The sequence below is a fragment of the Dermochelys coriacea genome, chromosome 5, assembly GCF_009764565.3.
Source record: "Dermochelys coriacea isolate rDerCor1 chromosome 5, rDerCor1.pri.v4, whole genome shotgun sequence".
Taxonomy (NCBI): domain Eukaryota; kingdom Metazoa; phylum Chordata; order Testudines; family Dermochelyidae; genus Dermochelys; species Dermochelys coriacea.
Window position 1 is genome coordinate 61,965,921 of NC_050072.1, and position 26,709 is coordinate 61,992,629.

At 41.7% G+C, this 26,709-nt stretch overlaps 1 protein-coding gene and 1 long non-coding RNA gene across 6 annotated transcripts in view; one reads left to right on the forward strand and one right to left on the reverse strand.

The window, feature by feature from the left end:
- Positions 1 to 1,240, reverse strand: part of MCTP1 (multiple C2 and transmembrane domain containing 1) — a 456,544-nt gene extending 455,304 nt beyond the window's left edge. Inside the window, exon 1 of one of the 3 annotated variants that reach the window (XM_038403494.2) lies at positions 209 to 1,233. In XM_038403494.2, coding sequence (XP_038259422.1) covers positions 209 to 787 — 579 coding nt within the window. In that variant the 5' untranslated portion in view covers positions 788 to 1,233. Of the gene's footprint in view, positions 1 to 208 lie in introns of all 3 variants that reach the window. The other 2 variants (XM_043514593.1, XM_043514594.1) reach the window with 2 other exon arrangements.
- LOC119856219 lies at positions 110 to 26,709 on the forward strand. 3 transcript variants are annotated; one of them, XR_006281360.1, is made up of 3 exons: positions 110 to 319; positions 6,098 to 6,217; positions 26,545 to 26,709. It is a non-coding gene; the product is annotated as an uncharacterized LOC119856219 (long non-coding RNA). The 3 variants fall into 3 exon arrangements; XR_005293209.2 differs by lacking the exon at positions 26,545 to 26,709 and adding an exon at positions 13,493 to 14,777; XR_005293210.2 differs by lacking the exon at positions 26,545 to 26,709 and adding an exon at positions 10,569 to 10,773.

The following is a 26,709-nucleotide window of genomic DNA, read 5'->3' on the forward strand; positions in this document are numbered from 1 at the left end:
ACTTTCCTCAGCCTTGCAGCTGCTGTCCCATTAACACCTTTTCAGGGCGGGGGGGGGGGAATGCTACGAACCAAGAGGCGCCTGTTTCCCGCCCGCGCGGCGTGGCGCCGGGGTAGAGACCACCAGGCTCCCACGCTCAGGGGAATAAGGGCGCTCTCCCGCCCCCCTCCGCCGGAGCTGGCAGTGGTACCGGGGGGGGGGGACTCACCGCGCTGCCCCCGGCTCCCTCGTCCTCGCTCCGCGCGGCGCTGGGCTCGTCCTGCAGTAGCTGCTCCAGGCAGGTGGAGCCGGGCAGAGAGGAGCTCTTCTGGTGGGACAGGTGTGCTGCGGGGCGGCGTCCCTCCTCCCCGCCGGCCGGGGCAGCGGGGGGCAGCGGGGAGGAGGAGCCGGCAGGGCGGCCGGGCGGCGGCTGCCCCTTGCCCTGGTGGAGCAGGTGCTCGCGGAGGCGGCGCAGGGCGGAGGCGGGCTCGCCGCCCGGCTCCAGCGGCTCGGCCGAGGAGCAGCACAGGTTGGGCTGCGAGGAGGAGAAGACGCGGTCCAGCACCTGCTTCCGCCTCTTGAAGCCGCTCCACCTGGCGCCGGGCAGCGGGTCCCCCTTGCTGCTGCCCGCAGGAGGCGCGGCGGGGGGCGGGGGCTCCGCAGTGCGGCGCTCCGCGCCGGACCTGCAGCTCCTGGCTCTGCTGCCCAGCTGCAGGTTCTTCCAGAGCCAGGCCTGGAAGGAAGCCGCCGGCTCGGGCTCGCTGGGCTCGTCCCCGGCAGCAGCAGCAGCAGCCGCCCGCGGCTCCATCCTCTTCCTCCCGCCTTCACTCCGCCGCGGCTCCTGCTCTGGCGGAGGCTGCGGGAGCAACAGCAGCAGAGTCCGCTGGGTCTCGGCCGCTTCAATCCAGCCCCGGGTGGGGAGGAAGCTGCGCCCGCCCTCGCCGCGGGATGCGCATGGGGGGTGCTGGCGCTGCAGCAGCTCCGCCGCGCCGGCTCTTTCCACCGGCCCGCTGCCAGCGGGCGCAGCAGCTCGAGGGGCCAAACCGATGGCGCCGAAGTTTACCTGCCTCCTTTTCCCTAATTCCCTTCCTGCGGCTGCGGGCGGTTTTCACTGCCCGCAAGAGCCGGCCGCTGGCTGGGGCGGGGGGTTAACAAACACGTGTGCGATCATGGGGTAAACCCAAAACGCAGGGGCGGGGGGGGGGGGGGAATCATGGCTTCAGATCAGGATGGAAAGTTTGAAACGATAAATCCGCAGCTGATCCCCTGGCGGTTCCGGGCTGCTATGAACCCAGACCGCCCTGCTGCTGCTGCTGCTTGGCGGATTGGGGCTGAGCTCAGAGGTGAGTCTGCAAACGCTTTGATCGCGACGCCAACCGTGAAAGTTAGGAGTTTGTGGAGGGACGCTGATTAATTGGCCCACAGCATAGTTACAGTTGCGGAGGGGATGATGAGTGGCTTGTCACCGTACGCATCCAAAGTTGTAACATAAGCGGGTTCTCCCTGTTGTCTCTTCAACATCTGACTGCGTTTGCATTTGGGACAAGTCTGTATGAGAGAGCGAATATAACAATCGGCAGATACTTCCATTTAACCAGTAGATATGGCAACAGACTCCAACGAGAGACTGCTGAATTGGAATTAATTTGCAAACTGGATACAATTAATTTAGGCTTGAATAGAGACTGGGAATGGATGAGTCATTACACAAAGTAAAACTATTTCCCCATGGTATTTCTCCCTCCCACCCCACCCCCCACTGTTCCTCAGTTATTCTTGTTAACTGCTGGAAATAGCCTACCTTGCTTGTCACCATGAAAGGTTTTCCTTCCTCCCCCCCTGCTGCTGGTGATGGCTCATCTTAAGTGATCACTTACAGTGTGTATGATAAAACCCATTGTTTCATGTTCTCTGTGTGTGTATATCAATCTCCCCTCTGTTTTTTCCACCAAATGCATCCGATGAAGTGAGCTGTAGCTCACGAAAGCTTATGCTCTAATAAATTTGTTAGTCTCTAAGATGCCACAAGTACTCCTTTTCTTTTTGCGAATACAGACTAACACGGCTGCTACTCTGAAACCTATAAAAATGACTGCAACCCTGTGATTCCTTGCAGGCTAGTTCCGGGAAGTGGGGGGATTAAAGGCATAGCATCTATATGTAGACTAAAACAACCTTTGCGGGGTAGGATTTCCATTTATAGCACGAATGTCTGCTACTTGCTCCCTATTTCCCACACCGCGAGGCGTGCAGATAGGGCCGGACTGGATCTGGGGTCTCGGACTTGTTCCGCACGATTGCCTTGAGCTGCTGCACCGCCAAAGGTTTTCCCTTCCAGATCTCGCCAACTGGCTACATTGGCCTCATGCGTGTGAGGGTTAGTTTGCTCACAATGGGAACTGGGCTTTTGCATATGGAGACTCGGGTTGAGGAAATTAATCTGAAATTATAGGCAAGCGATGTCTGGCAAATCTCCTTTTGAGGGATTTCAGAGTAGCGGTCCTGTTAATCTGTATCCGCAAAAAGTAAAGGAGTACTTGTGGCACCTTAGAGACTAACAAATTTGTTTGAGAATAAGTTTATGCTCAGATAAATTTGTTAGTCTCTAAGGTGCCACAAGTACTCCTTTCCTTTGATAGAAAGGCTGAAACAGCTGACTTTTCTGCCAGGCACACTTGCTTGGGGATAAGCCTTTAATTCTCTGCACCTCCGGCAGTATCTTAACGTAACATTGTCTTCCTAATAGAAATTAGGAGTTCTTGAAAGCAAATATTAGTAATAAAAAGAAAGAGGAATATTACAGCTACCTCTAATCTCATGAGCCCACGCACTATCAAAGTAAATCACCAAAGGGATCGCTTCAGGGAGGAAGAGAATAGAGACTGTAAATAGAGATCGCCTTTACCCCGTTTGACCTGCTTCAGGTTCTGGATCTTTCAACATGGATCATTATGAATACCTGACCTATTCTCCCAATAGTATTTTCTCTAAAGCCATTCACAGAAGTGTCGCTGTTGAAAGTGACACTATGGAAGTGATGTTGGAGCAATGATTATTTAAAATGACTGATGCAGTAACAATCGCAGACATCACAGAAAACATTGACTTTAGTACACTATTTATCCAGGGGTACATGATGCATCTTCTGGTTTGTAGCTATATCCATATCCAGCCTTACTTTTCTGAAGGTATGAGAAAAATCATCTAGTGGGTTCCAATTTTCTGTGCAGCTAGAAAGCTTGTCTCTCTCAACAACAGAAGTTGGTCTTATAAAAGATATTACCTCTCCCATCTTGTCTCTTATTACATTGAATTGTCTGTTCCTATCACAACACACACAAAACATAGGTAAACAATAGAGCAACAATCAAGGATTAGCTCTCACAATACAACTTTGGATCTCTCTGAAGCTTTGTTGTTTATTTATTTAAAAAGTTGAGGGATTCAAATGGTGTCTTTTAGAACAGTATTCCACCATCACCAGCAAGGCCAAAGTATGGAAGTATGCAAAAGGCCAGATCCTTACCTCATGTGCCTCAATGTAGCTTTATTGACATCACTAATGTTCACTAGCTGAGAATCTGGCCCTGAGTATTAAGGACACTTGCTGAAATTCATGCTACTTTTTACATTAAACTGTAAGTCTAATGGGTATGTTGCTAATGTAGTACATAAGAAAGTTTTGTTGATGTAAATCCAACATGTGGTAATGGTGTTTATGGTACTGAGCGAAATTATAAGATGGGCAGAAGCTCAACTTGTTGCATCCCAGAAAATGAGAAAGAGAAGATGTCCTGTCAGAATAAATAGAAGCAATTATACACGAGGACAGTCATAAAGGACCAGGTTTTCAGTAATGTTTTGCCTACAGAATATACAGGTGCAAACAGCTGCACTTGCAAAATACATAATGACAAGATGCAAAATTGCATATGCAAATACCTGTACATGTTTTGCACATGTAGCTTCTAGTTTGCATATGAAAACATATATTTTGCAAATCATCTTCAGCACCTCTGAAAATCTGGCCACTAAAATCACTCTTGACATATGTCAAAATTCCCAAGAGGAGAAAACAAAAAAAGGACAGAGTTAATCCTACAAAGCTAGCAATCAAGACAAACTTAATTATTTAACCACAATAGCCAGAGTACAAAGCTAGGAATATTTAACATAAGGATTCAAACTAACATAGAATCATAGAATCATAGAATATCAGGGTTGGAAGGGACCCCAGAAGGTCATCTAGTCCAACCCCCTGCTCAAAGCAGGACCAAGTCCCAGTTAAATCATCCTAGCCAGGGCTTTGTCAAGCCTGACCCTGAAAACCTCTAAGGAAGGAGATTCTACCACCTCCCTAGGTAACGCATTCCAGTGTTTCACCACCCTCTTAGTGAAAAAGTTTTTCCTAATATCCAATCTAAACCTCCCCCATTGCAACTTGAGACCATTACTCCTCGTTCTGTCATCTGCTACCATTGAGAACAGTCTAGAGCCATCCTCTTTGAAACCCCCTTTCAGGTAGTTGAAAGCAGCTATCAAATCCCCCCTCATTCTTCTCTTCTGCAGACTAAACAATCCCAGCTCCCTCAGCCTCTCCTCGTAAGTCTCCTCTGTGCTCTAGACCCCTAATCATTTTTGTTGCCCTTCGCTGTACTCTTTCCAATTTATCCACATCCTTCTTGTAGTGTGGGGCCCAAAACTGGACACAGTACTCCAGATGAGGCCTCACCAGTGTCGAATAGAGGGGAACGATCACGTCCCTCGATCTGCTCGCTATGCCCCTACTTATACATCCCAAAATGCCATTGGCCTTCTTGGCAACAAGGGCACACTGCTGACTCATATCCAGCTTCTCATCCACTGTCACCCCTAGGTCCTTTTCCGCAGAACTGCTGCCGAGCCATTCGGTCCCTAGTCTGTAGCGGTGCATTGGATTCTTCCATCCTAAGTGCAGGACCCTGCACTTATCCTTATTGAACCTCATTAGATTTCTTTTGGCCCAATCTTCCAATTTGTCTAGGTCCTTCTGTATCCTATCCCTCCCCTCCAGCGTATCTACCACTCCTCCCAGTTTAGTATCATCCGCAAATTTGCTGAGAGTGCAATCCACACCATCCTCCAGATCATTTATGAAGATATTGAACAAAACGGGCCCCAGGACCGACCCCTGGGGCACTCCACTTGACACCGGCTGCCAACTAGACATGGAGCCATTGATCACTACCCGTTGAGCCCGACAATCTAGCCAGCTTTCTACCCACCTTATAGTGCATTCATCCAGCCCATACTTCCTTAACTTGCTGACAAGAATGCTGTGGGAGACCGTGTCAAAAGCTTTGCTAAAAGCTTTTGCTTACATCCAAAATGACAAATGGCAAGAAATAAATTTATTTTTGCCCTTACTTTTCACTGTCTGAAATCTGGATGCCTGGTTAGGTAACAGGATGCTGAACTGCTACAATTCCAGGCCATCCCTAAATTACAATCATTCATTAGATCATTCATTTGCCTAGAATGAATTAAACATAGGCAGGCCCTTTGCTGTCTTTCCAAAACCATATTTACAGAACAGAAATTGACCAGTGTCTGCTCTCTAGTAATCTTGCTTTCTTTGAAGCTATTGCCTAGATTCCCATTAAATTCCATCAGAGCAGAGTTGTTCCCTGGTTTGAAGTAATAATCATGCAAACTCATGGGGTATGTCTTTACTGCAAAATTAGTCTGGGGAATTAGCACCCAAGTCAGAGCACTGGGGCTAAGCTAACCCAGGTGTGAGCATCCCTAAAGGTAGAGTCTGGGAATGCTTAGATGAGGAAAATGGGACTGGGATGAGGAGTCAGAGGTGATCCACCACTGATCTAAAGGTTCCAACCCTGATGATGAACCATGTAGGTGTGATTATGATGGATTCCACATGATGTAATTTTTGCTTTTTCGGTTTGCTTTTTTAACCTACGAAATTATACCCCAAAAATGTTAAAAGAACATTATTGCAAAGTCAAGCACTCAAAAGTTAGGAAATGCTAGAATTAACGTTGCCTGGGCAACATAAATTTGGCTGCCTATGCATTATAATACAGTTAATTACATGATCACATATTACTTTTTCCTACAGGACCCCTGCCTCATTTAGTACACAGGATGGACCTGCTATGGGGATGAATCTGTGAAGGTTGTGCAGTGAAGAAGATTCTTGTCTGAAGGGCCACCTCTCATTTGTTGCAGAGGTTGAAAGGTGCGTAGTGAAAGGTCTTGTGAGTCAGGCTGTTTAATTACAGCAACTCACACCATCCTTGGGGTGAAACATCCAAGATTGGAAGGCAGTCTAATGATCCATGGCAAAATTGCAAGAAGTCATGATGGCATAATCTGGCATTAATCAGAAGCAATCATCATAAACAGGTCCATAAGAAAGGGAGTTATTGTACATGTTGAATTCTCTGAGCTAAATTACCTTTTGAAACCTTATTGTAAATCTGGAAGGAGGGTCATAGCAAGAAGGCTTATGCCATTGTAAAACCAGAAGTCACGTTAATTTTAAAATTCCTAGTTTGAATGAGACAAGAGTGAGCATGCAATGGCATATGGGACTTCACACCAAAAATAAATAATATTTTCACAATGTGGAAATAAGGTTTTATTCAATGCAAATATATAATTTATATATGGAAAAAAGTACTTGTCCGTGTTTTGTCATTAGTTGCTGTGCTGCTCTATGTTTCTATAGATTAAAACTGAGACAAATACAGAGTGACTTGATAACTCAAGCAAGAGGCAGAGAAAATACAGAGTAGATAACTACTTTTTCATTTTCACTGTTACTGTCAGAAAGGAAGAAAAATCTTGTGAGAAAAGCAGTCTTCAGTACTCTGAGGCATTTCCTAGTTCTTGCTGTAAGTGACACAAGGCTAACCTAAGCCTGTTTCAAGTTGAAAAATAAAAGTGACATTTTTATAGATTCATATATTCCAAGGCCACAAGGGACCATTGTGAACATCTAGTCTGACCTCCTGTACATAACACAGACCATAGAACTTCCCCCAAATAATTATTTTTTGAAAAAATCCAATCTTGATTTAAAAGTTGTCAATGATGAAGAATCCACCACAACCCTTGGTAAATTGTTCCAATGGTTAATTACTTTCACTGTTAAAAATGTATGCCTTATTTTGAGTCTGAATTTGTCTAGCTTCAGCTTCCAGTGAGTGGAACCTGTTTTACCTTGCTCTGCAAGACTGAAAAGCCTGTTATTAAATATTTGTTCACTATTTTAGATATTTACGGACTGTAGTCAAGTCACCCGTTCACCTTCTCTTTGTTAAGCTAAATGGATTGCGCTCTTTGAGTCTATCACTATAAGGCATATTTTCTAATCCTTTAACAATTCTTGTGGGTCTTCTCTGAACCCTCTCCAATATAACGATTTCCTTGAATTGTGGAGTCCAAAACTAGACACAACATTGCCACAGTGGTCTCCCCAGTGCCAAATACAGAGGTAAAATAACCTCTCTACTCCTACTCAAGATTCCTCTTTTTATGCATCCCAGGATCATATTGGCTCTTTTGGCCACAGCGTCACACTGGGAATTCGTGTTCAGCTGATATCCTCCATGACCTCAAAATCTTTTTCAGAATCACTGCTTCCCATCCTGTAAATATGGCCTACATCTTTTTTCCTGATCATATACATTTACATTTAGCCATATTAAAATGCATATTTTTGCTTATGCCCCTCTTACCAAGCGATCCAGATAACTCTGTATCAGTTAATCTGTCCTCTTCCGTACTTCAGTGGTTCTCAAACTAGGGCCGCTGCTTGTTCAGGGAAAGCCCCTGGGGGGCCGGGCCAGTTTATTTACCTGCTGCGTCCACAGGTTTGGCCAATCGCAGCTCCCACTGGCCGCTGTTTGCCGCTCCAGGCCTATGGGAGCTGCGATCATTGGCCTGGAGCAGTGAACCGCGGCCAGGGGGAGCCACGATTGGCTGAACCTGCGGATGCGGCAGGTAAACAAACTGGTCCGGCCCACCAGGGGCTTTCCCTGAACAAGCGATGGCCCTAGTTTGAGAACCACTGCCTTTCTTACCACTCCCCTACTTTTTGAGTCATTTGCAAATTTGATCAATTATGACTTTTTTTTTTTTTAGGTGATAGATAAAAATGTTAAATAATGTAGGGCCAAAAATCAATCCCTGCGGAACCTCACTGGAAATACACCTGCTTGATGGTGATTTCCCATTTACAGTTACATTTTGAGACCTATAATTTATCCATTTTAAATCCATTTAATGAGTTTCACATTAATTTTATATCATTGTAGTGTTTTAATCAAAATTTTGTGCAGTAACCTAGTCAAACGCCTTACTGTAGTCTCAGTATATTATGTCAACACTATTACCTTTATCCACCAAACTTGTAATCTCATAAAAAAAAATATTAAATTAATTTGACAGGATCTATTTTCCATAAAATGTTGATTTGTTGATTTGCATTAATTACATTATCCTCTTTTAACTCTTTATTAATTGAGTCCCATATGACCTGCTCCATTATCTTGGTCAGGATTGATGTCAGGCTGATAGGCCTATAATTACCTAGGTTATCCTGTTTACCCTTTTAATAAATTGGCATAACATTAGCTTTCTTCCAGTCTTCTGGAACTTCCCCAGTGCTCCAGAAGTTGTTGAGAATCAACATTAGCAGTCCAATGAGCTCCTCAACCAGTTCTTTTAAAACTGTTAGATGCAAGTTATCTGGACCTGGACCTGATTTAAAAATGTCTAACTTTGTACCTACTATTTAACATCCTCCTGAGATACTAGTGGAATTGAAAGAGTGTTATCAGCACTATATGATGAAACTATATCATGATTTTCCCCCAAATACAGAACAGAAATATTTATTGAACACTTCTGTCTTTTCTGCATTATTATTGATAATTCTACCATTTCCATCTAGTAATGGACCAATACCATTGTCACGATTCTTTTTGTTCCTAATATATTTTTTAAAACCCTTCTTATTATCCTTAACTCTGCCGGCTATCGATTTCTCCTTGTGTCCCTTTGCATCCCTTATCAATTTTCTACAATTTCTATTTTCTGATTTATATTCATTACTATCAACTTCCCGTTTTCCATTTGTTATATATTATTTTTGTATTTTTATAGCTGCCTTCACTTTGCCTCTAACTGAGATCAGTTTTTTAACCAGTACTGCATTTTTCCTTCATAGTGGTGTTCTTAAAATGGTTGCCAATTATCAGTCACATTTTTCTGATTAAGTTCTTCCTCTCAGTGAATTTAGCTCATAATTCTTTTCAGCTTTGTGAATTAGCTTTATTAAAGCACCAAGTATATATATTAGTTGTCTATTCTGTTTGGACATTTTAAATGTAATCCAGTCATGATCACTTGTACCTAAACTACCATTAATTTTTAGTTCTGAGATCAATTCCCCTTTATTGTTTAAGACAAGGTCCAAAAAAAAAAATTCCCCCATTTTGTGTGCAATACTTTTGGAGTTAGGAAATTGTCATGTATAATATTAGAAATTCCAAGAAAGTTTAGTACTGGCAGCATGATATCTCCAGTATATGTCACACAAATTGAAGTTCCTAATAATAACACAGATTTTTTTTCTACACATTATAGATAGGTGCACAAGGAGACAGTCATCCTGTTCCCTAGTGTGATTTGGTGGTCTGTAGGAGACACCAACTAGTACTCCATGTTGTGCTTTACCTGTTAGGACACTGATCCGTAAGCATTCAATACTCATAGACTTTAAGAGACACAAGAGACTTTAAGACACAAGAGACTCATAGACACAAGAGACCATCACAATAATCTAGTCTGATCTCCTGCACTTTGAAGGCCCACAAGATAATTTTCTTCTGAGTTATCAGTGACTTGGAAACTAATGCTCTTTTTGACATGCTAGGTACTATGCATTACATACATTTATTTTCTAACACACTTAGGGGTTGATCCAAAGCTCACAGAAGTCAATAAGAATCTTTCCACTTCTATAAGATTTGAATCAATCCCTGCTATTTCTCCCTATTCTTAGGTTCAGATAGATCTGAAATTTCTAATTCTGATACTTTCCCCCCCCCCCAGCCCCAAAATCCAGATACATTAGGAGAATTTTGAAATATACATAGATTAGTGTGGGGCAAAAAATATTTTACCATCAGGTTAGTTCAGGCTACATAATTTGGATATAGATTTGACCATTCCCAAGTTAAAGGGTATTTCCCAAGATCTGGGATTTTTGTTTCAGGTACTGTAACAATAGAAGCCAATAGCAAAGACTGGAACCACATTTTCCCAAAATTTGTAGGTGTTCAAAACTGGTGTTACAGTTTCATCCTCTTTCTACTCCCAATATTACTTTGGTCTGGAATATCCTGAATTTGTTTTTCCCCCCACACCTTTTTCCTTCTGGTGGGATATTCTTCTTTAAAAATGTCACAATTCTTGAGGGTTTTTCTTACTTCCTCTCACTATGTGCTACAGTTTGCTCTCGTCAGTTTTTGAAGATAATGCCTATGTTGTGGACTTTTTCTTTTTTCTATTGTGGACAGGGCTGGCTCCAGGCACCAGCTTTCCAAGGATCGGCAATGAGAATGGGGCAGCAGTCCGTGTCCTGCGGTGGCAATTCGGCGGCAGATCCGCCGCTCTTGCGACGCAGGCAATTTGGCGGCGACTGCTTGGGGCGGCAAAATTGGTAGAGCCACCCCAATTGCGGAGTTTTCAAATTTCAACATCACAAAGCAAAATAAAATCACATGTACTGCCTTTCTCTGAACCTTTTCTTCATCCATTGCATTCTGTGTCATCATTTACAGCTCCGCAAAGTGAGTTCTGAGTGGGTGCAAAACCCTAGCATTCTCATGTGTTAGCATTTTACATCAACTGTGCAGAGGTGTAAATGCCTGCACAAAGCAATGGATAATGAGGGCCAAGGTGAGTGTGTATGAGCAGTTTGCATAATTGTAAAATAACAATTTCAGTAGTATTTTCCATTGCTTTTTTAATATAACCTAACATCCTTTACTCATTTTGATTACTTTTTCTTCCAAATCATTGCTGAATATATTAAAGATACTGTAAAAATCAAACCATTTATTTAATTGACTAAATATGGATTTGGGTGCCTAGCTTTAGGTACCCAAGTCTAAATATTTTGGTCTCAGAGCCGAATAGTTGATACAAGTTCGATAGTCTTTTGTCTCCCTGAAGGAGTTGGCTGCATACCTGAACAGAATAGTGGAGGGGGGACCATTTCTTGCTGCCTGGGGCAGAGGTCCATTTGGGATGACAGTGAGATTCCCTTCAACTCAAAGCAGACCCGTTCATATCCCTAACCTTTTCTCACCCTCTGGCTGGAGTTATATAGGGATCAGGAGTTACAACCCTAGGGCTCCAGTAACTTTTTTACATGGCTGCAACAGATGCGACCAGGAAACAATCAAGGAGGATTCCTAACTGTGTTTTGGCACTATTCAAAAATGTAACTTGGTTGGAGGATTTGGATTCACACAGGGTCTCCTCCTCCTCCCTTGCTGATAACTTCAGCCTGTTGTGTCTCTCTAGCTAAGCTCTGTTTTGGAGCTGTCGGTCAAGGAGATGTCATTTGGCCATGCAACACTTTTAAGTCTTTTTGCTGGCTGATTATTAAAGGAAACTGCCTCTTGGTGGGATACTAGGGAACCAATGAGTAAAACCCTGATATCATTCTCCAGAACCTGAGTGCCACATCTGACAATCTGCTGGAATGGTGTAATAAAATCTGCTCCTGGGAAAGGAGGGAATTAGGTAGCCACCTAAACTGTACATAGCCATGTTTGGAGGTGGCAGAGAAAGGATCCCTCTTATGATTCAATAGCAGCCTCTCTGGCTGTAGAGCTCAGGTGGGTGTCAGAGCTCCTGTGGACTTCATATGGCACAAATTGTTAGCTAAGAACTAATTCTGCTCTTTTATGTCTATACTCAACTCATATTGAAATTGCATGTGAATATGGGAAGGCAGAACATTGCACCACAGTGATGTTTTAACTTGGCACTCAGGAGACTTCTACTTATTGAAATGCGATTTGGATCAAGTCTTCAGAGAGCACTTTCCTAATCTCTTTCTGGAAATGGCTGAAACATTTTTGCTAAAACATTCAAACAAAATTCAGCCAGAGACAGATACCTGTCATGGAAAATTTCAGCCAATATGGTTCAAATTTGGCAAAGTTATAAGCAACTGAAAACAGGGACTTATAATGGGAAGTGTTAGGCAATCTTATCTATAGGCAGTACTGCCAGCTTCATCTAAAACACACACACACACACACATATATATACTTAATAATACTTAGCTTCTTTCTGCTGGGATTCTTAATTATTCTCCTATATAAAATTTAGATAAAACATGTTCTAATTAACAAAAGGTAGTATCTCAGAAGGAAAATTACAATTTCCTCAGCAAATATCACCAAGTGTTAAATGTATATAGATATCTTAAAAACAACATAAGATAAGAGAAGAAGTTTGCTGTGAAGCTCTAGAATTCTTATTAGCTCTGCAAAATGCCTTAGCTTTTGTATTATATAAATTATTTTAACCTATTACTGGGTTTACAGATGTATTGAGGAAAAATGTGTCTGAGCACTCAGACATTAATGTGTGACAGTGTGGCTTCAAAATGCATTCTTAATACAAAATAGCTCCCTTTTTAATGTTGACAAAGTAACATGGAAGATTTTAGGATAAATTGTAACAAGAACTTAGGTACATTTATTGGAGGTTAATTACTCTCCTTTGAGTTAATATTTGTACATCTGATATTTTTGTAAAATTTCTAGCCTTCTGTTTAAACTATTTAGCTGTAGGTTTAGTCACTTATATTGATGTCTGTGATAGTTCCTCTAATAACTACAAATTCCAAGGCCTAGAACAGCATTTCTGCTGAATAGTTTGTGTAAAGGAGCAGAGAGCTCATGCAGGGAAAGTCCATAAGCCCAGTATATTGTGATATGACATCCATAACAATTCTCCTCAGGGGGATTTTGAATGGTGGGAAGTCCATCAAGACACCCACAAAAATGGGTGTGACCAGTGATTCCATATGTTTAAAACACTTCTGCATTGGAGGAGTGCAATAGGTTGCATCTTCTTCTTCTATCCCTATCCACAGTGGCTAGCAACCAACCAGTTATGTCAGTTGCCTGGCCCTACATATATGATCCATTATCCACAATAGTAAATAGAAAGACTCTCATTGACATTAATAGGACTGTCTTTCCTTCAGCGCTCCTGCCTTGAATCCACAATTCCATGTGAACAAGCCCTCTTACTTGGGCTTTGTTCCCTTTTTCAGGATTGGACCTTGTATAAATAAATGCATCTTATTTATTAATTATTATTGACTTTCTGGACCTTTTACAGCTTAAATGTGTGTCCATGGTCTTTTATTTGACATCTGACATCTACTTAAATACATTTTTCTTCTATTCTTCAGAATTCTTCGTACCTCAGTGGCTTCTCCACTTAATATATGAAAACATCACTGAAGAGGAGCATGGTTACATTGCAATACGCCACTTTGAAAATAAACCCCTTTACTGTCGGATCATACTGCAAATCTTCACATTTAGAGTTCCTTCAGGGCTTCCTCAAATGGAATTGCACAGAGTTCTTACTCATATGAGGTGATGACCCCTCTCACCTCCAGTTGAAGTTAAACATTGTTGTACAGCCATGCAGATTCTTCTGTTTCCTCTCACATCCTAAAAATATCTGCCACCTCGAGAGGGGTGATCAAAATTAAAAAGAGCCAAGGCCTACTGGTGCAAGGCCTACTGGTGAGAGATGAAGAACTTGGAGTCATTTGAAGGATCGCATATGGAAGTGAACTTTTTATTTGTTAAAGGTTTTATTTATTGATATTTCAGGTCATTTATGTGTTGGGGTTCCCCTGCTCCCAGCCTCTTTGCTTCCCATAAATGACTCAGGGATTCTCCCTTTTGTAGATACCATTTTATAGTTTATTTACAGTGTTTCACTCAATCACCTTTTACAAACTAGTGCAGTCTCAGTATTTACAATGCTATTCAGCTTTACTACCCCTTCTACAAAAAGGAGCGGGAGTGGCAGAAAGGTGTCTCCTCCCAGAGAACTCCCTTTTGTGAGGCCCCACTAGACTTCTCCCATTCCACTTCTCCCCCCAACCTTCTCCTGTGCTCTTTAATTCAGTTTCCTTGTTAATGGGTAATTAGCTCATTATATTTCCAGCCCTAATCTGTTCTGGAAATTAGGACCTCCTCTCCTTCATCAGGAAGGGGGAGGGGGAGCTAACTGATTAAAGTGCACAGAGTGTTGGTTTAGTGGCTAATTCCCAGTACTCTGTCACAATTAACAATAAAACATTTCAACTACAGTGTTTTAGGGAGGCATAGCTCAGTGGTTTGAGCATTGCTTCCTAAACCCAGGGCTGTGAGCTCAGCCATTGAGGGGGCCAAAAATTGGGGATTGGTCCTGCTTTGAGCAGAGGGTTGGACTAGATGACCTCCTGAGGTCCCTTCCAACCCTGAGATTGTATGACATAGAAGTACATACTTAGCTATATAATAAAATTTCAGGATTGTCACCTGTCTGTGTAATGCTGAAGCATAGAATCTCTGTTGAATCAGTGGGAAGTGATGGAAACAGCTACAAGCATGACTGAGAACTCTTTATGCTCAGAATATCACCAGGTTCAATCATCAGTTGGTATTTGTTTGATATTTTACTGTCCAATTTTTAAGTTCTCAGACATTTTGACTTTGTGAATTACATGCATGCAGTGTACAACTAAAGTAAGACATGTTTCTATGCCACACCAAGATTCCTAAATCATTGTGATATCAGAGGTAACTCAGCCATCCACTACCCTTACTCTACAATTAATTTGCATGCTACAATTTCATTAGTTGTATGAAGGAAACTGCACAGATGATCGATTAATTGGCCCCGTTACCACATCTGTGCGCCCAACTGCCGCCTACACAAATCTCCCAGCACAATACAACTCACACACAATATAACCAGCACTCACAATTAGTCCAAACACACATAGCCCCTCACCACAGCATGCATCCTACATTTGCCACTTGCAAAAATTCTCCCAGAACAACCCCTCTAGTCACAAAACAGAACTATCACACACAATAATCCCAGACATCACTGTGAAGTGTAGACTGTCTATTGAGTTAGTGTGAAGTGATGGAAACAACAACACACACGATTGAGAGCTCTTTTTTTTTTTCCACAATATCACCAGGTTCAGTCATTACTGGGATTCACAATCAGTTGCTGTCCAGTTTTGAAGTTCTTAGCATTTTTGGCTTTTTTTAAACACATAGACGCATGATTATACAGATTAGACATGTGAACTAGCATGGACTTTCAGCTACTAGGTTTCTTTAAAAATCCCATTCAGTTCCTTGTCTCAAAAGATTGCCAACAATGGTGCCAACTGTGGTATTAAATTTGTCAATATCAAATGTACCAGTACCATTGCCAAAAATTAATTTCACTTATGTCACCAAAGAGAAGGACTTTTGTCCATGAGATTTTCACCAGAACTGGTTTCAAGCCAATAACCTAATGGTGGAAGACATCTTCCCATGAACCATTATTAATCCCAGTAGCCATCTAAAAAGAGATTGTTTTTAAAGCTGACCCTAACTATGTTTTTTTGGTATTTAATATCTCTGTATGTTAAGCATGATTTCTGTATTGATTATCCATTTAACATCCTACGCATTGTGAAGAACCAGTATCCTTTTGATAGTGAAAGAATTTTTTTTCACAACATCCCCTACAAATTTTTGATTGGTGTGTGAATATCTCACTTCACAATGCCAGTATATGCTGTTCTAACAATGATAAAATAAAGGGAACATAAAGTCCTTAAAAACTGTAGCAATAACACAAATTATTTCCTCTGCTCAGCATAAACAACTGCATGTCTTAAACTGCAATTACGTTATTCCTCAAATTCGCATTAACTTCTTACTGAGATCAGGCAAGGCTCTGTTGGACTCTTTCCAACAGGCAGCTTTCTTCAGGAAACTCATTTGTGACATGCTATGTTGTAAATGGTTTACAAGAGGTGCAAAAATTGTGTCATTAAATCCAAATTGTCAAAGGAGTACAATTTATACACACCTCTTATGTGTTGAAGCCCCTGGTGTGTACCCAAGGTGTGTGTTGCTTGCTTGAAAAACGTACATTCTCATGTGATATTGTTTACCTTAAATGTTTTATGAAGTATCACACACTTCTTTGGGGTGGTTATCTGCCATCTCCATTCCCTACTGATAACTACTTGTATTCACAGCTATAAGGCTACATTTTATTTACAAGTCTTCAGCACCCACTTTTCTTTACATCAAAAATAATTAAAACTTTAGTAGAGATTTTGAACCTTCTTACTGAACGTGAATCTGAAGAAATATTAGGGAAGAGGTTCTCAAACTGATCTATGGAGTGCTTGTTGATGGTCCACAGAAAGCTAATAGTCATAGTGTTGGTTCCTTGTCTCCACCAGTGTAATTCCAATAAAAAGATACAAATACTTTCCTTTACCCATAAGCAGCAGTATAGTTATTACAGGTATATTATATGTTTGCAAATGGGAGGGCAGGAACTCTGTGGAATTCTGAATGGGAATGGAGACTGTCTCTGCATTAGGATGTGGTTGGAGTTAAAAAATTTGGAGAACCTCTGTGTTAAAACAACTTTGCACATTATTGAATACCACAAAGCCTCAAACAGCAGTATCTATAGTTAAGGCTAAGTTTTTGTCACGGCTATTATAAGTAAAAGTCAGGGACAGGTCATGGGAAATAAACAAAAATTCATGGCAGCCTGTGACCTGTCCCTGACTTTCACTAAAAATATCCCTGACAAAAGGGGTAGTGGGGTCAGCATCCACTGCTGCTGGGGCTCCCAGGTCCCCAACCAATGCAGTGTGTGGCAGCTCCAGGGTCCCCCTACCCCTGGGGCTGGACTGCAGCGGGGTCCCCTCGCCCCAGGCAGCTGGTAGCTGCAGGGTCCCCCAGCCACTAGCTGTGGCTGCAGCTGGGCAGCTGCAGTTCTGCCAGCCACGCATTGTATCAGTGGTTTCAGAGTAGCAGCCGTGTTAGTCTGTATTCGCAAAAAGAAAAGGAGTACTTGTGGCACCTTAGAGACTAACAAATTTATTAGAGCATAAGCTTTCGTGAGCTACAGCTCACTTCATCGGATGCATTTGGTGGAAAAAACAGAGGAGAGATTTATATACACACACACAGAGAACATGGGTTTATCATACACACTGTAAGGAGAGTGATCACTTAAGATAAGCCATCACCAACAGCGGGGGGGGGAAGGAGGAAAACCTTTCATGGTGACAAGCAGGTAGGCTAATTCCAGCAGTTAACAAGAATATCAGAGGAACAGTGGGGGGTGGGGTGGGAGGGAGAAATACCATGGGGAAATAGTTTTACTTTGTGTAATGAAAAGGAGTACTGGTGGCACCTTAGAGACTAACAAATTTATTAGAGCATAAGCTTTCGTGAGCTACTCATCCATTCCCAGTCTCTATTCAAGCCTAAGTTAATTGTATCCAGTTTGCAAATTAATTCCAATTCAGCAGTCTCTAATAAATTTGTTAGTCTCTAAGGTGCCACAAGTACTCCTTTTCTTATTGTATCAGTGGGAGACCTGGGAGCCGCAGCAGCAGTGGGTGCTGAACCCACCTACCCTTTTTGTCAGGAATATTTTTAGTGAAAGTCAGGGACAGGTCACAGGATGCCATGAATTTTTGTTTATTTCCCATGACCTGTCCCTGACTTTTACTAAAAATATCCGTAACAAAAACTTAGCCTTACCTATGATTAATGTTTTCTGGCCACCTCACTTCTGCTTAAATCTCCACTATGAAGCACAACACAGCTGGATTCATGCTGCAGATACGTGGGCCCTGGTGCATAACAAGTGTTGCCCAACTGAAAATGTCACCTATATTTTAAAATAAAGAACTGACACTTTAAAGAGATAAAGTGCAAAGGAGACACCTTCTTTACTGTGTGTTTTATTACATATATGTGGAGGAGAGCTCAGGGAAGGGAAGGCTTCAATTGTGTTTCCTCCTCTCTGTGTTGTGTTTTCAAACACAAAAATGTTACAGTGAGCTTAACTAAACATAGGAACCACTGACTTGATGACTAGTTATGAGGGATCCATCCTGCCCCGTCCTGCAGTTGGAACTTGACAAGTTGAAAGCCAAGTAATCTTTTTCCCTGACTATGGTTACCCTTATCATAGGAGATATTATGGGAGAGCTCTATATGTGTATATATGTAAATATCTAGTTAGTAGCAGCTGGTGCTCAAACATATACAGCACGGATCCTGTGTTTTGTTGGTCCAATGAGACTTGTGCACTGCAAATGGCTTCCCTTGTGTCTCTTTACATCAGCTGTTAACAGGAAATGAGCTAAGGTTGTTTCACTTGGAAATTCATCTTTCCTTCCTTACAGTTGGTATCCAAGAAGTTTGGGCCTTCCAGAGACTAAACTGTTATCTTTTCCTTCTGTCTTTTGTTGTATTGGGGGCTTGGTAGTGGTATGATGATAGAATCAATTACAGGAGTTTAGTTCTACTGATACCTGCCATGTGACAATATTATACCCATTTGTAACACTGATCCATGTCATGTGACTGGGGCCAGGAAATAACAAGAACTCTCTTAATAGTATTCCTAAGTATCATGCTCTTATTATAGCTGTGCCTTTGTTATTTTACTACATTATATTACACCTCTCTAACAATCCAAAATAATGACTGCTGGTTGGTAAACCTGATGATATAAAAAGCAATGTGTATATTTTACTAACACCAAAATCTTACAGAAAATTTCTCATCTGATGCACCCACCTCCTCCAAGTTATAGGTATTCTAACTGTCTGCGAGTCTTCTCTTTTACTGGTCTTTTCAAGTTCAAGTTGTTGAAAGGGCATCTTCGGGGGTATGAGGGGAAAGGTCTATCTCTGATCCAGATTAAGATAGACCAACTGTGGGTACATGCCTAGGGTCCTGGGTCCTGAAGTTCTGTGATGCCTTCAAAATCTTGAAAGATATGTTTCTAGCTCTAATGGTTCTGAAGGAACCATGAAAACATGCCCTGAATGTACCCTGTACACTGACGACTAACTGTACCTGCAGATAGCCTGAATCCAACAGCTATGACAGGCCCCATTCATCTTATAGTGCTGAAAAACATTGCCCCCCACCAAAAACATCCCAACAAGGGACATGCATGGAGTGTTCTCTGCTGGCGTGCTGTTGTTATCAACCTCTTGGCCTCTTTCCAATTGTTTGAGACAAACTTACTTACCATGTTGTTAAAATGGGTTGCAAACTCTTTGGGGAGGACTTCCAAAGTGTTTGTACACCTCCTTTGGGTTCAACTCAGTACAAATAAATAAAATATGTTCTTACTGCATCTTTCCCTTCCCACAGGAACTGAGGAGCCCAAGCCCTCATAAACACAACCTCCATGAACCTGGATTCTTTTTCAACCTTCTCAGCTTCGCTAAAATGGTAATTTAGTCTCTAAGGTGCCACAAGTACTCCTTTTCTTGATGGGAAGTAGTTGCTGCAGTTGAATGCCCAAATAAGAACAGCCAGGGCAAGCTGCAAAGTCTGTCTTGACCAGTGATCCTCCCGTCCCTATATCAATCCCAAAATACTTCTGTCCAACCCTCCTCACACAACATAAAAATCAGTTTCTTTTGCCTAACAATTTCAAGTGTCCCGTCCAACTAACTATCCAAAAATATTTAATCCACCTATTCCAACCACTATCAGAAAAATTTTATGGTGCTGTTAACATTTTTAAACATGAAGGATAAACATGTGCTGTAAAATTCATGAATATCATGAAATGGATCAGATTTGGTTTCAAGTAAAAAAAAAGAGTAGAGAAAATACAGATTTCTGGATCACCTTCAAGAAGATGAGCACAAAATGGATTATAAAAAGCCTATATTCTGCATATTTATTCTAAATGTTTGTAGTGAGTCTTTCCAGAATCTCAGTTGCATACAATCACTGCCTCTAATGGCTCACTAGTGGTATGGATTTCCAATGGAGGCAACTGTATGGACCGCAGCCAATAAAAAGTGTCTATCTACCTTTTAACTTTGTTTTAATAATTCCAAAATATTTTAAATAAACAAATATTCAGATCTATTTCTAATTTGGTTTCAGCACCATCTTCATCCTTCCACACCCAGATTTCTGTTTTGTTTTATCAAAATGTAAACTCATTGGGACATGGAACATGCCTTACTCTGTGATTTGCAAAGTGTCATTCATCTTTACAGCACTATAGTAAGCATTAATAATATGGGTATAATACTTAGTTCACAGGGGTGTTGGGAGGGTAAATTAATGAATCTTTGTAAAGTATTTTGAGATTCTCAGATGGAAGGCATGGTATAATTGCAAAACATTACCCACAATTAGAGTTGTTGCAAAACTTAAGTCTTTTCCTATCATTACAGCAAGAAGTGTTTTACAAGAAATCAGTACATTATATGAACGTACACTAGCTGTAAGAATTCAGAGTAGCAGTCATGTTGGTCTGTATTCGCAAAAAGAAAAGGAGTACTTGTGGCACCTTAGAGACTAACAAATTTATTTGAGCATAAGCTTTCGTGAGCTACAACTCACTGAATGCATCCGATGAAGTGAGGGGTAGCTCACGAAAGCTTATGCTCAAATAAATTTGTTAGTCTCTAAGGTGCCACAAGTACTGCTTTTCTTTTAGCTGTAAAAAGATACTGTTCTGGATGTTGTACACATAGGAAAGGCCGGCTCCAGGCACCAGCGAACCAAGCAGGTCCCTGGGGCGGCAAATGTAAAGGGGCGGCAGGACGTGGGGCTCTGGGGCAGCAATCCGCCCTCAGCGGCGGGGGGGAATTCGAGGGCTGCTCGGCAGAAATTTGGTGGGCGAGGACGTGACTCTTCTTCAGTTGCCAGCCGCACCATCACTCCGCCTCCGTGTTCGGCGGCAAGGTTTGTTTTTTGTTTTTGTTTTTTTGCCGCTTGGGGCGGGCAAAAACGCTGGAAACGGCCCTGCACTGTGGCTGAAAGTCACTGACACACACAAGCAAATAGCTCCCTTGCACCCCCCCGCCCCTTTGTTGGCAAACCTTCTTGCCAGATTGACAGTGATATGTACAGACTAGACCACAGGTTTGTGTTATTTAATAAAAGCAGAATATCACATGCTGAGAGAGCCTGCTGTCTGCATCTTTCATTACCACTATTTCCCATTTTATGTAATTAGAGTTTTAAAAAAAAGACTATTCATGAGTTCTGCGTTTTCACAAGGATCTGACTAACCTGCCACCCACACAGGTTTCCAGAATGCTCTGCCTGTTTGGATGCTGGGAATGGGGATGATGATGTCTGCTTGGATTAAGTCAAGGTGACATCTCTCTCAGTTCAGTTCAGGTCATTCTCCACTGCAGAGTTAATTGCCTTCAAACTAGACCCATGGAGGACAGTGAACTAGCAAAACTCTTGAGGCTTTCCAGTGACTTTTAGCATAACTGCTCGTTAGTAGCAACTAATGTAACCTACCGAGATATTTTCAAGCATTTGTCAGAATCAATAGTGTGATATATGGCCTCTGTCTTTCAGTGTCCTCTTTCTTTCAATGAATCTATGCATCAGTGCCTGTTTTCTTGTTTACATAGGCAAGGATATGTTGTATCTGTATAACTGTGAACCACAAGCTGATCCCCATGCTGGCCCAAACAGTGAAAAGCAGTCATAAAGTTGATGGCTCCAGTCTTCCGAGAATCCGCCCAATGTGAAGCATTCCTCAGGTGAGGGAGAGCTGCTAAAGCAGGCTGTTTGGATTCTTGGGGAGACAAAAAACCAGAACTCCTGAATAGTGTCATGTCTGGGATGTGCCTATGCCCAGTATTTTTTTTAAACAGCACTTCTCCATGTTTCTTATTTGGCTATTGATCTGTCGTCTTCATGGCTTTTGGCAGACAGTACAAAGAAAAGCAGCCCTGTGGCTGACCTGCTTAAACTTGGAACTGGTTTGGACACTAGCTACCCCAGGATTGAGTGGGTGAGGAGGTTGGGATAAAGGCAGTGTTAAGGCACCTTTGAGCCCCACCATCCCATTGAGTTGTGCTTAACACAGCTCAGGGTATTAGCCAAAAAGTGGTTAAATTATTTTTTAAATCTTCCTGGTTGTTTTTTCTCTTTGTATAACTACACCTTTACCCTTTTCTGGTTAGGAATGTAGGTCTCCTTACTCATGGTGTCTTGTGCTTGATATCTTTTCTGTTCACTTAGGGCCAGAGTCAAAGGCCACTGAAATCAATGGGATTCTTTCAACTGACTTTAATGTGCTTTGGATTGGATCCTCATGCCTTTCTTCAGTTTTCAAAAGTGATATAAAATTCAATAGTATCACCTGGCTAGATATGAATAGAAAGTTGAGTTTGGGATCATCGCTCTTGACAAATGGTGCAATTAACTCTCCCTACATCTGCTGTTACTCAGAAGAGGACAACACTTGTTTTCAGTTTGGTTTCTTGAAGTTGTTGCCAAATCTCATACAGCTACCTTGATTTAAATTGCACCCCTTGTGCACTGAAAAATGTAGCTAATATTGGCAAAACTACAGAACTGTCTCATTAATGCAGCTTTCAGAGTAGCAGCTGTGTTGTGATTTACTGGTTTCATCTTTCAGGTATTGTGCCACCACATAGTTTGATATGGTATCTTGCACCACAACCAAAGACTGGTTTCAGCAGAGGCTTCTGCAAGTAATCTATTCAGTTCAACATCTGAAAACTCAGTGAACATGGAAATGAATTTTAACCAAAGTTACTGCCGAAAGATTGTCAGCAACATTAAGCAGCCAAAATTATAAGTGTTGGTATAATTAATGACCAAATAATAATCTGGATCTGAGTCTTGCTGAAACATGGTTTGTTGAGCTTGGGCTTCCTCTTGTGGATATCTTGACAAGCTAAAAATAAGTCAAGGTCCTTAAGATATTGCTATAATATTTTAAGCAAGACCAGATTAAATTTGTTCTCACATCACAGACCTGGCTAAGCATAGCACATCTATTACCTGAATGTGTTTAAGAATTGTAAATGTGTGTTCTAGTGGTGAGCTGATGTTAGTGCTGAATGACCTGGCTTTACATTAACTGATGACGTTCAAGCCCAGTAAAACAACATGAGTAATATATATCCCTGGGACAAAATTGGTCTCTTCAATGCCAATGCTTTCTGAAGTTGTGAGCAGAATCTGTCAGAAAACTCTCTTACATTGCTGTATGCACTGGAGATTAAGAGTTCTAGAGCATGGTTTAGTTGAAAGGCAGGAAAATAAAACTTGGAGGTGGATTTGTTCTGGAGAAGGTTGGCTTAAGAATGGTCCTTTACTCTGAATGAGCTCCAATGAACAGGAATTGGGACTCAGGTTATTCCATAACTCAAGCAGAGCCCAAATGGAATGAAAGCAACTTGGAGAATGTGGTTTGAAGGTCTGAGGACTGACAATAGATAGAAGGTTCCATGTTACTGAAAATACAAATGTCTGCCAGTGCTGGAGAATGGAAGAAAGTTGTTCATTTCTCTACAGTGAGAACTGAGGGGGTTTGATTCTCTGTGACAACCATTCTCTGACCTAAGACTAGAAGAATTTCTGATTGTCGGTTCACTACAATATTCCAGGAGTAGTGTAGCTTTGCAGTGGCTTTCCTCTGGTCGGGCAACTGTATTTTCTGCAGTCTTTACCACTAAAATAGGATTAATGTATAGAACATTAGTCTCTCATCCATCAGGATACAGTAACTCCTCACTTAAAGTCATCCCTGTTAACGTTGTTTCGTTGTTACATTGCTGATCAATTAAGGAATATGCTCATTTAAAATTGTGCAATACTCCCTTATAATGTTGTTGGCAGCTGCCTGCTTTGTCCATTGCTTGCAGGAAGAGCAGCCCATTGCAGCTAGCTGGTGGGGGCTTGGAACCAGGGTGGACCGGCAGCCCCCCATCAGCTCCCCGCTCCCCTAAGTTCCCTGGCTTTACATTAACTGATGACTTTCAAGCCCAGTAAAACAACATGAGTAATATATATCCCTGGGACAAAATTGGTCTCTTCAATTGGCTATCAATTGCCAGCAGTTCAGCCATCCCTCCCCCCACTGCCATGTGCTGCTCCTGCCCTCTGCCTTGGAGCTGCTCCCGGGAGCCTCCTGCTTGCTGTGTAGGGGAGGGGCTAATGTCAGGGTGTCCCCCTTCCCCCTATTCCTGCCCCCCACTTACCCCTTCTCCATATAGAGCAGGGTGGGGACAGGACAGGGCTTAAGATGGAGAGAGCTTGCTGGCTGCAGCTGCTGTCTCAACTTCCTAATTTTTTTAAAGGCAATGTACTTAGAATGGGGTCAGCATACTTAAAGGGGCAATGAACATCTCTCTCCCTCTCCCATATATAATATAGTTTTTTGTCTGGTGAAAAAAATTTCCCTGGAGATAACCCCGCCCTTTACATTAATTCTTACGGGGAAATTGGATTTGCTTAACATAGGATTTCACTTAAAGTCGCATTTTTCAGGAACATAACTACAACATCAGGCAAAGGGAAAGAATGCTGGAAATGCAGCTAATCAACAGTCACTTTGGTAACAATCATCCGATGAAGTGAGCTGTAGCTCATGAAAGCTTATGCTCAAATAAATTTGTTAGTCTCTAAGGTGCCATAAGTACTCCTTTTCTTTTTAATCATTTATGAAATTGTAACAATATAATAGAGTCTCTGCAATGGTGGGGACTGCCACTGGCTGCAGAAAGAATTATCTGTTTCTGATTCTACTTTTGCATTCTTTCTTACCCATAACATTTTTATTATCTGTTAGTATTGACTCTCTCTGTTCATCCATCTCAATCCATAGGTGAGATACCAGATACCAAAATGAATGATAAATATCAGGTAGGCTTTTTTAGAAATAAAATTGAGAAAACTAATTAATTTAGTCCTTTCTTCTATTCAGAAATCAGCAGCAAACAGGCTGTTGCTTTTAGCAGGCCTCTGTCACCTGAGGAATTTTCAGTACCAGGGAATCTTCATGGGGCTGTCTCTGCCACAATGACAGCGTCTTTATGCTGCCAGAGTGGCACAAAGCAGCTGGAGCTTAGAAGGGGATCTGGTCCAATATCTGTGGTTACATGGATAAATGAATTCCCTATTTGTTTGCCTTGTTGCCAAGGAGGGGAGTTCGAGCCTACATTACCCCATGCAGTGAGCGCCGATGCCTACAGGTGGTGTCCAAAATTTTGTGAAAGAAAAAAGGACAGTAAAGGGTGACAGATTCAGAACAGATAAATTCAAGAGAATGACATTCATTCCAACAGACAGACTGCTCTACATTCCATGATATTCAGAGTGAAACCAATTATGAGGAGATCTCCAGATCAGTAGACTCCATTGGTCTTCTAGGACCAAGCATAAATTTTCTGTAATGTCATCATTTCACTGAAAAGTTGTTACAGTTTAGTTCCAATTTTTTTTCTAAATAGATTAAATAGTCTAAATTTTAGGGGACATGTGTTGGTGAAATAGGCACTAACAAGAAAATGAGACTAACAAAAATCAGGAAGGATTACTAACAATTACTCAAATTCGGTAACCTTTGAGGTAAGTTATTTTTGTACCTCTACCCAATCTGACCTTCATAAGCAGATAATATTTCATACGGCATATCTGAATTAAGTTACAAAATTGGTAACTATCATGATCTCCATTTTATAGAAACTGAGGCTCAAAAGGGTTATATATTTTACCCAAAGTCCCACAGAAATCAGTGTTAGAACCTAGGGGTTCTTACTGTGACACGCACGCCTAGTCCACTAGGCCATAGCCTTTCCCAGCTAAACCACCTGACATTAAACCCAATTTATTTTCAGATTTCCCCTCTAACAAATACACATACACACCAAAATACTTTTGGGCAGTTTGTAGATATTATCTGAACAACAATGGATTTCCCCACCTGACTCTTTCTTGTATTACTACCTTGTGTATAGCTTTGGAAGAATGTCTTCACATTTTTTAAATATAGATTTTTATTGAAAGGTAATGAAACACTAAAAATCTATATTTAAAAAATGTGGAGACATTCTTCCAAAGCAATTTGGTTTCAAAATAAACTGTTTAAATCAGCAAAACTCCACGTGATCTTCATACCCAAATTATCTTCCAGATAACATTACATAATTCTTGATAAACTTCATGATGTTCAGCCAACAAATATAGCATAGAAGTTACACACTAGAACTATAAATGGAGTACAACGAAAAATCAATACTAATGCAATTAGACATGTCTCCAAAAAGATTTAAACTCAGTTTCGAGCTGGGGGAAGGGCTGCTAAAATGGCTGGCTGATGTTCTTTCTATTTTCAGTTCTACTGGCTATGTTTTGTTTCTGTCTCTTCTAGTGTGAAGCGGGGAAAGGTCTCAAAGGTTCTGCTTTCCTCAGCCTGCTTCCAGTGCACTGGCCAGAAGGCAAAAAGGGACTCCATGGCTCTCTTTGATCAGGACTTGCAGGCAATGAGGACAGACACGGGAATGGATTTAAGCAGCAGGTCATAACTTTATTAACT